The 12,242-nt window shown below is 40.2% G+C and overlaps 1 protein-coding gene across 3 annotated transcripts in view; it reads right to left on the reverse strand.

Moving 5' to 3' along the window:
* Positions 1 to 4,518: 4,518 nt before the first annotated feature.
* Positions 4,519 to 12,242, reverse strand: part of BRINP3 (BMP/retinoic acid inducible neural specific 3) — a 178,722-nt gene continuing 170,998 nt past the window's right edge. For all 3 annotated transcript variants that reach the window (XM_079314199.1, XM_079314201.1, XM_079314200.1), the window contains one exon: positions 4,519 to 5,899. In XM_079314199.1, coding sequence (XP_079170325.1) covers positions 4,783 to 5,899 — 1,117 coding nt within the window. In that variant the 3' untranslated portion in view covers positions 4,519 to 4,782. The remainder of the gene's footprint in view (positions 5,900 to 12,242) is intronic.

Raw genomic sequence — 12,242 nt, forward strand, 5'->3', positions numbered from 1 at the left:
CTTAAACACCCATAAAGTTCTCTCATGTTGTGATGCTTTAGTTTTGTAGGCAAAGGAGTTATGCCTTCATACACACCTGGTAAACTGAATAACTGAGGGGGTCATGGGGGGCCCCAATGAAAAGGGCACATGAAAGAAGCTCTACACATTTATACCATCAATTATCTTTTCTCATTCTCCTATTCCTGTTTAATGCTTAAAGTTTCTTCTCTGCTGAGAGTGAGGGAAAGATGTAAGACAAAAATCTGTGTGTTCAAAACCAGTATGATCAATTTTCTTCGGTCTCACTCATGCTCAGTAATTGTACCTGATCTTTGCATTTTTGGTCTTCTGTTGTCCCTGTGGTACCTAAATGCTCTTGGAGTGAGTTACACTTCTTCAAACACACTTTGTTCTCTCCTCTTTCCCCAACAAAGAATTGTGTTTTGATATGTACACTTTGTTTTACTCCTCCTCATCTCTCTTCCCTGTCAATTGACAATTGGCAAAAAAGCCTTTTTCCAAAAAGAGAAATCCCTTAGAATGTGTTGAAAGGTGGTCACACTCTGGATTAGTGCCTCTTTGGGGAGCACTGTTTACTCAGCAAAGCTCTCTCTGGCTCCAAGATAGTTTTAATTTTTTTTCTGTCTGCTGTGTGCTGAGAGCAGATCATGGGCAGACAAAAAATGGCTCAGGAAGGTGTTACCAGAGGGTGAGCAATCCTGCAGCACCTGTTGGTACTAACATTGGCATTTCTTGTGTTTCCCTTTCATGTCTGCAAGTTGCACTGGATATTCCCTAAAACAGAGGAATATCTGCTGTGTGTTGACAAGATATGCTGGTATTTTTAGATGCATATTACTATCCAAGGAGTAATCTGCAGGGAAGGAAAAAAAATTCACCATTTCTGGGAGACAGAACTGTTTCTTTGCTCATAATTCACACCTTACTGTTGTTGGCTTGGCAGGGAAAGAAAGAATTTATGTCCCTGCTCTCCCACATGCACTTGCTCCCAAAGCAGTGTTATCTCTGGTGTGGCCATGATGCCAAATTTGTGAAACTAGAGTGTCAGAAATCCATATGTTAGATGGATAAGTTGACATTTTATTGACTGTGACCCAGGGCTATGTGTTGCTCCATCCATGGTCTGTGCATGCAGAACGTGTTAGGTATGTGCTGCTTCTGGAGTAGATTTTGTGCTTAGAGAATGAAGCTGAGTGAATAGACCCCAAAGTCAGACCTGCAGTCCCATAAACAGCCCTGCTGGATCCCCATAAATCCTGCACATCAGCATTTAAACTGCATTTGTTCTGGTCTTGAGATTTTCCAATACTGACTCCTTGTTTCCAAACCTCATCCACACCCAGGGAGATCTTAGCCTCTGCTTTAAGTTCTAGTGAGACATACAGACTCTCTTGCTTGTTTAACGGCCTACTCAAATGAAATCTTGGTTCCTTTCCTCTCTCTACTTTTCCCTGGCTTCCCCCTTGCATTCCAACCACCTTGGCAGGAGCCCTGGCTCATCCCATGCCCACGAGTGACTGTGCTGGCACAGCAGCTCAGATTCTGACCATTCCACCTGCCAAAGAAATGGTGGCTGCTGGGTTGTAAAACACTGATCATTCACCATATCCCATTTACCTACTTGCTTTCAGTACAGCAGCAAGGAGGTTGTGGACCACTTTTTTTGCCTCTTTGCTGACTTGAGGTGTCTGCCAAATATGCACTTTCACAAGAAATGCAGTCAGCATGTGCATCTTAGGAAACAAAATTTGTTCTGAATATTGTCCTAAGTTGTCATTGTGCCATTCCATGGGTACAATACACAGGCAGTGACAGGACAAGGGCAAGTGGCTTTAAACACAAGTGTACATTTAGGTTAGATATTGGGAAGATCTTCCTCCTTTTGAGAATGGTGAGGTCCTGGTATGGGGTGCCCAGAGAAGCTGTGGCTGCCCCTGGATCCCTGGCAGTGTCCAAGGCCAGGTTGGATGGGGCTTGGAGCAACCTGGGATAGTGGAAGGTGTCCCTGCCCATGGCAGGGGTGGGACAGGATGGTCTCTAAGGTCCCTCCCAGCCCAAACAAGTCTGGATTTCCATAATTCTGTGATTCTCTATTGCCATTCTTTCCTTGCTTTGTTTCTTTTTTTTCCATTTATGATGGCAGGAAATAACAGCATTGGTGAATGCCAGCAGAAGGCACCAGGATCTGATCACTCCATATATCTGCAGTGCCCAGATGGAAATGAGTGCACATGGATGTTGCCACAGCTTTTTATTCTCTATCATTGGGTTCATGTCTTGTTACAAAACTTGCCTATGGATCAAGTTGTTTGCTGATTTGACTTATACCAGACTCATCTTTTCCTAAAAAAAACATCCTGAAGTTCTTTTTTGAGAACATAGAAATTTTCAAATTGGAAATAAAAATGTCAAAAGGGAAATATTATTGTCTGCTGTTTGAGAACCAGATAAATCTGTGCCCCCTTTTTTTTTTTTTTTTTTCTCACTATATACTAGTGGGCTTTTTTTTCCTACCATTTACTGTGCTATTGCTATTGCTATTGCTATTTTTTTCTTAGTGAAGGGAAGCAAATGCTTCATCATTGCCCCACACTTCCATTGTACCTTTTCTCTAAGCAGAAGACAACTTTTATTTTTTTGCTTTTTGCTCATTTTATAACATCAGAGACCTTCACTGTTTGAAAAGACTACACAAGGTACTGAGTAGTAAAATCCAGCTATCTAATTTTGCAGGTTATTATAGTTGCCAAAGACATAACAAAAGAGCAAATAAAGACTTGAAGATGAAAACAGGAATACTGAGAATTTTAACTGTGAAGATCTTACTAATGCAAGAGCAAGCCAAAATCTGGACACATAGAAGAGGGGATGAGTTACACTATTTATCAGCAAAAGAAAGCTGTAAATGGAAAACAAACAGGAATTCATCTAGAGGTTAATTCCATCAGCACCACAAAAAAATGAAAGGAAAAAAAAACACAAAAAAATATTTAATATTGGTTCTGAGTGACTTCTTAGTAAAGAAGGTCTGAGGAATTATCCAAATGGGTGGCAGTGAGAAACAGTAAATCATCTAAATATTTATTGAAGTTAGGAGAGACGGGAATCACGAAGGAAAATATTTCCCTTGGCAGTCGGCTTTCTAAACACTTTCTGCCCTTGTAAAAACCTTGTCTGCATTCACTTACAAGGTGCTTTCTCCCCTGTGCTGCTGGGGTCTTGCTGGAAGTGAGGAATGTGTCTTAAACTCAGATTAGGCTAGGTTCAAATGACACTGTAATATAAAAAAATTGAAATTAATAAAGTGAATTTCTTTGAATTGGAGTCCAACTGAATTAAAATTGTGTATGAATGAAATGGGCGTTTTTGCTTTCTGTACTTTCCCATAAAATATCGTTCTTTATGTAATTCTTTCCCATTTAAAAAATACAGATTGATTTTTAAATCTATGACACAGATTTAGACTGAATGTAAGGAGGTACTATTAAATCATTTTGTATTGATTTCCTTCACTTTACCATGCATTTACTAACGAGGACTTCTGACAGTCCAGCCATTTGTTCTGCTCTTTTTCAGGAGGCAGCAAAAGCTTCTAGTGAGTCCCAGATTCTGCTGTCTCAGATGTGCTTTTTTTTCTGCTGGGATGTGTCAAATAGCAAAGAACCTAATTCTGATCCACAGAAATTCACATTTAATTAATTTCAGTAATTGATAATGTTTAATTAATGACCTGCATTGTCAGCTTTATAAATTGAATTTCTTGTATCTGTACATCTGTAAAAGGGGATTTTTTTTTTTAATGGAAAATTCTTGCACTGAAAATAATGGAAAAAACACCCATTTACTAAACAGATGCATTGGCAGGGAAATATTTAATATTAATTTGAATCTAAGCAGCATGGCTGTACTTGGGTGAGCAGCTCAAAACAGAGAATTCTGAATAATATAGTGCATGTATTTGGGAGGAGGCAATGTCTACATGTGCTTGATTCTTTTGGTAAATATACAAAGCAAGGGATGAGGGGGAGATTTTTTGAAAAGCATTTTGGTCATTTGCAGATAACCTCTCACCTGTCTCCTGTAGAGCTAATGCAGCCTTCAGCTGCTGTGCATTGCACAGTTCCAACCTCCTGCCCACCCTAAAACACTCTGTGGGATCACTCTGGTGTCTGGGTGTCACACTGAGCACCTTGGAAAGGACCAGCCTCAGGTGGAGCATGTAAAACGTCACTACAGTTGTCGCTTCAGCCCAGCTGGAATACTTAGATCCACATCCTAAAATTAAATATCCTACGGCTTTGAGTTTTTGACAGTTTCTCTTAAAATCTGGAGTTGATCTCTTTACCCCTCTGAGTTCAACACACACAAAAGTCTATCAAAGTTACTACTTTTGTGTAAGAAAAAAGAATCCCACAGCATTTCTTTGTAATAACTGTTCAGCTACAAAATTTTATTGGTCTCCTTCTATGTTCCCTCTAGAGGATGTAATGCACAAAAGCATTGCCACGGAACATATAAAATTACAAATGAAATTTATTGTAAAAAGTAGAATGTCTTCTGGACTGGTGTCAGTATTTATTTCATTCATAAACCAAAACTGCAGGTATAATATATTCATTGTCAGCAAGTTCATGTGTGTAAATTGCCATCCAACAGTATTGACTGATATAAGACAGATATTGAAAAGACAATTTAAATTTACTCTTCCAAACATAAACTGTTCCACAAAAGCACTGTAAAAACTCTTTCAAGGTTTTGTGTTGTGCTTCACATTTATGGTTAACTACATAATTTGGTTGTGTCGTAGTCCACTGTGTTTGGCAATTTGGCATTAAAGGCCTGCAAAGCAGATTGGATCCTCACCACTTCACTGGTAGACAGTTTGAGTCTATGACGGAGCAAGCAAGAGAAGAGGTCCAGACGACGTTGGCCAGGTGGAGAGAGTTTATTTACACGATCCCGAATCTCCAACAGCTGCAAAAGTGCTGAGTCCTGTGAGCCCTGAGTGTAGGGGTAGTCCAGCTGCAAAATCAAGTCTCGAATTGCTTCTGGGTCAAAGTGCATGCTGTAGCCAAACACTTGGATGTTGTTGATTTTCATGTAGCCCAGATTTCTTGAGGGATCAATAAATTCCAGGGGTTCATAGTAGATGCTCTCATTGCCATTTGGACCATTTGACTTTATTCGACTCCTCAAATAGATGTGCACAGTTTCAAAAAATGTCTTCCACTTGTTGCCCAGAGTCAGTGTCCAGTTATAACACTGAAGGGGTAAGTCCAGTTTAGTCCGCTCCCAGTCTGGGAAATTATTTTCATTCACAGGCATAAACCAGCTCTCAGAGTGGCTGCCCCCAAAAGGGTTGATATAAACAGCAAGGACGGGCTCCAAGGTGCTGTTCTTAGTCAGGCAAATTTGCAGAGACAGGCCCAGTATCATATGGACCAGGCTGGACTTGTACTTGTTGCTCTTAAGAGTCAGGAGCATCCTCTTGCGCCACGAGGGGTCGAACCAGCTGTTGAGGCGCATGTCGTTGCTGATGAAAATAGCGTGCACCTCAATCCTCCTGTCCGTCTTCTGCAACAAATACTTCATCTCCAGGTCCTGCAGGTCTGTCTCGAAGCCAATGTAGTGCTCAGTGGAGTCGGCCACTTCTGGCTTGCACAGCCCCTGGCTCAGCATGTAGCCGGTGTTGCAGCTGCCGCAGCGGGTGCGGTTATCGGGGGCGCAGCTCAGGCAGGCGGGGCCATCCCCCAGCGTGCAGGGCAGGAACCCGTGGCACGCCACCTGGTCGTTGGGGCAGGTGCACGTGTGGGTCTCTTCTGAGAAGCTCCCCAGGAGCCCGTTCTCATTGCAGTAGAGGAACGACTGGATGCGGTTGAGCCAATAGTTGGAAGACCTGCAACGGGAGAATAACTTATTTTAACAAAGAGAGGCCTGCACGCAACGAATACAGCTTTGTTGTGTTTTATCAGAAACTGAAAAATAAAGCTGGTTTTAGTGTCAGATCAAGGCAAGATAGCATCTGCTGCCAGATAGATACAGGTAAAAATTGGCTCTTAACGTGCAAAATCGCAAAAGAAAAGTTTCCTTATAAACCCACAGGCAGGACAGGAACATTAAGTCCATGCATTTGTTTTTCTCTGTGTCTCTGTCAAGGAAGCCTGACAGACCACAATTTTCTGTAACTTTTTCAGATTCCTGAAGTTTTTCAGATTTTTCTGTAATCCTATGAAGTTGAGATCATTTTGTGCGTTCTGTTTGACCAAATAAGTGCTTTGTGTGTATCTAAGTGTCAACTCTGCTGTCCCTCTATTCTATTATGAAGATTTGTTTTTTTTTTTTTTTACAGGCTGGAGCTGCATTGATTTATAGACAGTGAGCCAAAATTCTTTCCTAGAATAGCAGTAGGTCCCTGCTCCCCACCTAAAGAGATTCTTTAGATTACTTCCAGCACTACAGAAGCTCTACAGGAAGCCATGCATGAGCATGTTGTGTTTACTTTTCATCTTTGGGGACAAAATTAAAAGATCACTTTAATATTCTTCTTGTCATTTCATTTTGGTTTCACTAGGAGGTACAGTTAATATCCTGCATCACACTGGGAAAACATACTGAAACCAACAGTTTAGGCTGATGAGGAACAGCCACTAGGAGAAAGACAATGGGAAGAGCAGAGCTACATGGAAATAGTCAGAAAAATTATCTTATTTGCATTTCCAGCTCCTATTATTCCCAGCAATGCACAGTTTAAAGAACTTGTTTTGTCTGCTGCAATCAGATCTATTGTTGTCACATGAATGATGATGGTTGTACAGTTTCTCCCCCTTTCATTACACTGTTTTGGAGAGAAAATACACCACTCTCATTTACCCCCAACTGACTTTTAAGTCACATCTGAATTTATCTCGAGGAGAAATCCATGGCATCTCAAAGTCAAATATTTTAGAAACATGAAAATAAAGTTCAGTAAAAAAATACATCATTGTATACTCTGATAACTTTTTTAATCTTCCTATTTTTTTTTCTTTTTTAAGTCAGGAATCTTGTTGTTCAGGGTTGAGGGTTTATATGCCTATAGCTCTATGTATTTTCTAGAAGCATAAGTAAATATAATAACAATATTAATATACCTTATTATTGTTCTTCTGGTGCTTATTTGAAAGTCAGCATTAAGCAAAAATATTCTGGGTGAGCTTATTCCTTTGCTTCCTAATTAAAAATCACTATGTCCATTCTGCAGGCAAGGTCAATGTCACAAAATGAAAGTTACCCCAAAACTGAGAAGACCTTAAAGCTACCTCAGGTATAATTGGAAGTTCCTGTGTTTTGTCTGGGTTGTTTTGACAGCAGCCTGCACATCTGGAGCTGTCCCAGCCAGGCCAGGTGTGTGTGGCCCTGGTGCCCATTTTGGGCTGAACTCTCCTGTTTATTGCTGTAATCCCATGGGCACCACAGCAACCAAAACAGAGCAGATTCTTCCCAAAGGAGGGAAACCAACCTTTCAAATGCTTCTCTTTGCAGCTTCTCCCTAATCCTTTGTGCTTATTTAAGAATTGATACTGAGTCCCAAGAGCTGCTGCAGGTAACATATAAAAGTCTGGTTTGTTTACTTTAACTCTTTGGTTAATGCCAATGATCTGCATTGGCCTTCATAAAGTTGTTGCCTTGTGATTTATCACACTGGACAGATAACTGGGCAGATTTCAATGCTGCATTATTTGCATTTTAGTCTCCAATTTTCTGGTGGTGTTGTTATTACCAGGTGCTACCACATGACTACTGATATTGTCTGGGTTTTTAACTTACTTTTTAACATCCTGCTCCACTTCTGTTGGAACAGAAGTCCATTCCTTTGAAAAGTTTTGTATTAAGAATACATTTGCAGAACACATTTCCAGGAAACCTCTTTTTACATAGACCAGCTCTGAGCTTCCAGCTGGGGTTTTGAATTCAGGAGGATGAACAGCTGAAGAAATTTTCTGAGAGAATTTTTGAATATTGTTTTATTGAGGTGGATTGTGTGTCCCTGGCAAGGTTTTGTCAGCAGGGAGGCAGGCACAGTGGGGTCCTCTGGAGGAGGAAGCTGGAGTGGAACACAGCTGGGTCCACAGAGTTTCATCAGGTTCCAGCAGATGTTCTAATCCTTACTAAAAACCTTTTTAAATCTTATCTCCCTCTCCCTTCCTGTTGAATGCAGTGAGTGAGAGAGTGGCTGGGTGTGTAGGGGCAGTGATTAACCCACCTCACAAGGAGATAATTTCCAGGTTAAAGTTGATCCCTGTTGTGTTTCATGTATCCTCTCTTCCTCCTAGATCCAGTCAATAGCATTACAATTTTTCACATTTATATATAACATTACTACTTATTACTTTGGCATTGAGAAAAAGTGGAAACTGTGGCATTGCTTCAGAGTGGAGGAGAGGATGGAACTGGGAACACAGGGAAGGAATTCTCTCAAACAGAGAGAAAAAGGGGTGACTGGAAGAGAGACATCCAGTGAGGAATTTGGCACTCTTGGAAAAGGGAGAATTTTCTACTGTTGGAATAAACCTACTAAAATCAGCAACGTTACTTTACTGACAAGGGTTGAATTGGTTTGGGTTACTCACTTTTCCAACCACATGGTGTATAAAACATTTTTTTTTTCTTTATTAATGATGCAATCTACAGTTTTGATGATTATAAGAAGCAAAATCTTTAGAGTCACTTCTTTTTTGTTCTTTTTTCTTTTTAATGAGCCTACCTTCCTCCCTATAATTTGTTAGGGAATAGAAGCAGCAGTTTAAAAATCTGCATGAAGTTACAAATTGCAAAATTAATTAATTTTATTTTTATAACTTAGTTATGCTGTTTGTAACTTAGCATTATTTAAACTGCTATGTCTTTGATGATTAACAGTTGCAAAGAGGTCAAAAAGTTTAGAGGGAGGGAGGTTATCTCCTTATCTAATGAAGTTCAAAATAATAACATTTTAATATTATTGCCTTACTTTTATTTCTTTTCACCTGATTTTAACCAGAGAGATTTCAAGAAGAATCTGCTTGTACTTGTCTTTGATTATTTAACAAATACAGTCTATTTAAAAACATAAAATCTACTTCCTTATTTAACTGCTTGTTTTAAAATTAGTCATTAAGGAATACTGTTACTCTTTGTAAATTTATTGCTTTCAGGGGAATGAATTAAGGAAATTATGTGAAAGTCCTTAAAATACCAGCAATACCTACTTTATTTGAGCCACTCATCCTTAACTGGATAAATTCACACTGGCACGTCATTACAAAATCATTCTTTTTCTCCTAGAAATTCAAGATCAGGATAAATTCTGGGCCCTGAAGTCAAGGGAAAGGTTGGATTGGAGGCAGATGTGTCCTGCAGGTCAACACCTGGCTGAACAGCTGGAGCAGCTGAGGCTGCCACAGCCACTGTGAGGATGGTGGCAGCTGGGGACTCAGGGGCTTTCAGAGATGGGAGGTGACATCTCAAGTGCCAGACTTGCTAACCCTGTGCCAAGAGCTTCAAGCATTGGCTTGGGGCTGAAGTTCTACTGGGGGTGGGAAATAAAGCATTCAAGGAGAGAGGTTTTGCAGTGTGGTTTGGAACTGCATAACCCAGTTGGAACGAGATTGTCTCTAAGGTTCTTTCCAGCCCAAAGCATTCTGTGACTGTGTGATTCATTCTGTGCAGAATGTGATGCACCCAGGGAGCCTTCTCTGTGCCTGGACATGGATGTGTGTGGGAAACAGGCAGAATTTGGACACACTTCCAGTACTGTGACTTCCTTGATATCACAGAGATTTGGTGGATAGACCAAGACTCTTTGGTGAAATCAGGCAGGAGGAGAACAATTGCACTCCCCACAAAAAGAAGACTACAGAACTAAAACTTCACTATTGAACAAGCAATGGACTGGTTGGGATGAGAGGAGAGGACAATGAGAGGGGCACTATCAGAATCATTGCACACCATAAGATAAAAGGAAATTGTTGAAGCCTCCCTAAACCAACTGGAGAAAGCAACATGACCACAGGTGCCCTGAGTGAGGCTTGAAAGAGTTCTTCAATTATTCTTTTAATCAAAAAATACTATTATTTTATTTGGAAAATTAAATATGCTGCCCTGATGAGTTAGTTTTCCAAACACTGGGGCATAGAACTAGCTTCCAAACCTAATGAAACCACAAGAATATTCCTAGCCACTCAATTGAGCTTCAAATAAAAATGGAATGCTTGAAATACCTGTGTCTTCTTCATAATGCAAAATTGTGTGAAAATTTATAATCAAAAGCTATTTCTGGAGTCACACACTTGAAATCACTCTACTTTATAAGGAATTTTTACTTTAATTAAATATGATACTTGGTAAGTACAGAATATTCATCAAATTACATAACAAATTGCACCTTCTTGCAAATTGTTTGGAATTTTTGGAATTTCTTTTTATTAGTATCAAGTCATTGAAATCAACCTTTCAAAACAAGCACAAAACTACAAAAGAGGTGCTAAATCTGGACAGAATTTCTATGAAAACATGAATATTGATTGTCCTGTTATTGTCTCAATAGGAAATAGATCATCAAGCTGCTGCTCTGATTTATGAACACTGAGCCAGGTAACCCATCCAAATCCCAAGCTCCTGCCTTTTAGTTAACACCCCAAAACTTATCTCCCTTTTTCTGGGGTTTGAATCCCACCATTGACTGCAAAGAGCTCCTACTCATACAAATCATGTCTCTCATGGAAGAACAATTCCTCCCTCCTTGTTAACTTCTCTGATCAAATATGTCAATGTGAAAATCTAGAGGTGCACGACAATATCCTACAGATTTTCTCAGTTTTTATAATTTACTTGGAAGTAGATTATTAACTAATTCTGCTTCAATGACAACTTTAGCTCCAATTTATACTCATTTCCTGCTCTGCTACAAGCTCAGGCTCCTGTTACAGGATGAAGATACTCCTGTGGTTAGATCTGTTCTCCTATAAATTGCACCAGCTTTCAGCTGGAATGCTTGCAGGAGAAAGAAAGCCTGCCAGATAATCTCACTTTTACATGAGCATGGTAAAAAATATGATAATCCTAGGGAAGTTAATGCAATAATTAACAGCAGCCAAGTTTCTGATGAGAATCTTAATGGCAGACATAAATCATAATTCTAAAGTGCATTTTAAATATCTTGCAATTCTTTTCTTACTATGAAAGAAAACACTTTACTTAAAAACAGGATTATTTTCACTAGAGCAGTTGCAAGCTTAATCCAAATCATGTGCCTATTCCTGCTCAGTACACTGTAACATTAAATGTAAGAACAAAGCACTGTGGTCACCCTATAGAATAGCTGGAACAAGTATTTAATCATGATATGACGCTTTTACCTCCTTCTCTGCCTCACTAAGTGCTTAACATCTGTTGTACATCAGATGGCTCAGTAGCAGATGATGAGTACTCAGTGAGGCAGATGCTAAGTAAAAAGATGAAGACAATTTAACAAGAAGAGGAGAGGCAGTAAAATACCCATTACCTACTTTCCCTTCCCTTGGAAGCCAAGTCCAGTATAAATCTGTGAGACAGCAACATCACCACCAAATGCACTTACAGACATCTCTACAACGTCCTACTCTGGATCAGATGGATTTACATCTTGGGAAGGACAAATCAGACTCCAAGTACTTTGTTTCTGAGCTGTGATTCAAAAGAACAACAGTAATTGATGCTTAATTTGATAATGGTCTTTATGAGAATGTTGTTTTCTTCTAGGAATCAGGGTGAAATTGCCAACAGCACAGTGGACAGAAGAGCAGTGAGTGATTGTAGAATCACAGAATCACAGACAGTTTTGGGTTGGGAGGGACTTTAAAACCCATTCAGTGGGAGTGTCCAGCCCCTGCCATGGGCAGGGACTCCTTCCACGCTCCATCCAACCTGCCGTGGACACTGCCAGTGACCCAGGGGCAGCCACAGCTTCTCTGGGCACCCTGTGCCAGGGTCTTCCCAACCTAACAAAGAAAAATTCCTTCCTATATTTAATCTAGCTTGTTCTCTGACAGTGGGAAGCAATTCTCCCTAGTCCTGTCACTCCATCCGTTGGAAACATTCTCCCTCTTTCTTTTCTGTTGGTTCTTTTCAGCTACAGTGAGGTCACCCCAGTGCTCCTCCTCTCCAGGTGAACAATGCCAGTTCTCCCAGCCTTTCCTCCAGCAGAGCTGCTCCATCCCTCTGCTCACCCTGCTGCCTCCTCT

This window comes from Erithacus rubecula (assembly GCF_903797595.1).
Source record: "Erithacus rubecula genome assembly, chromosome: 10".
NCBI lineage: Eukaryota > Metazoa > Chordata > Aves > Passeriformes > Muscicapidae > Erithacus > Erithacus rubecula.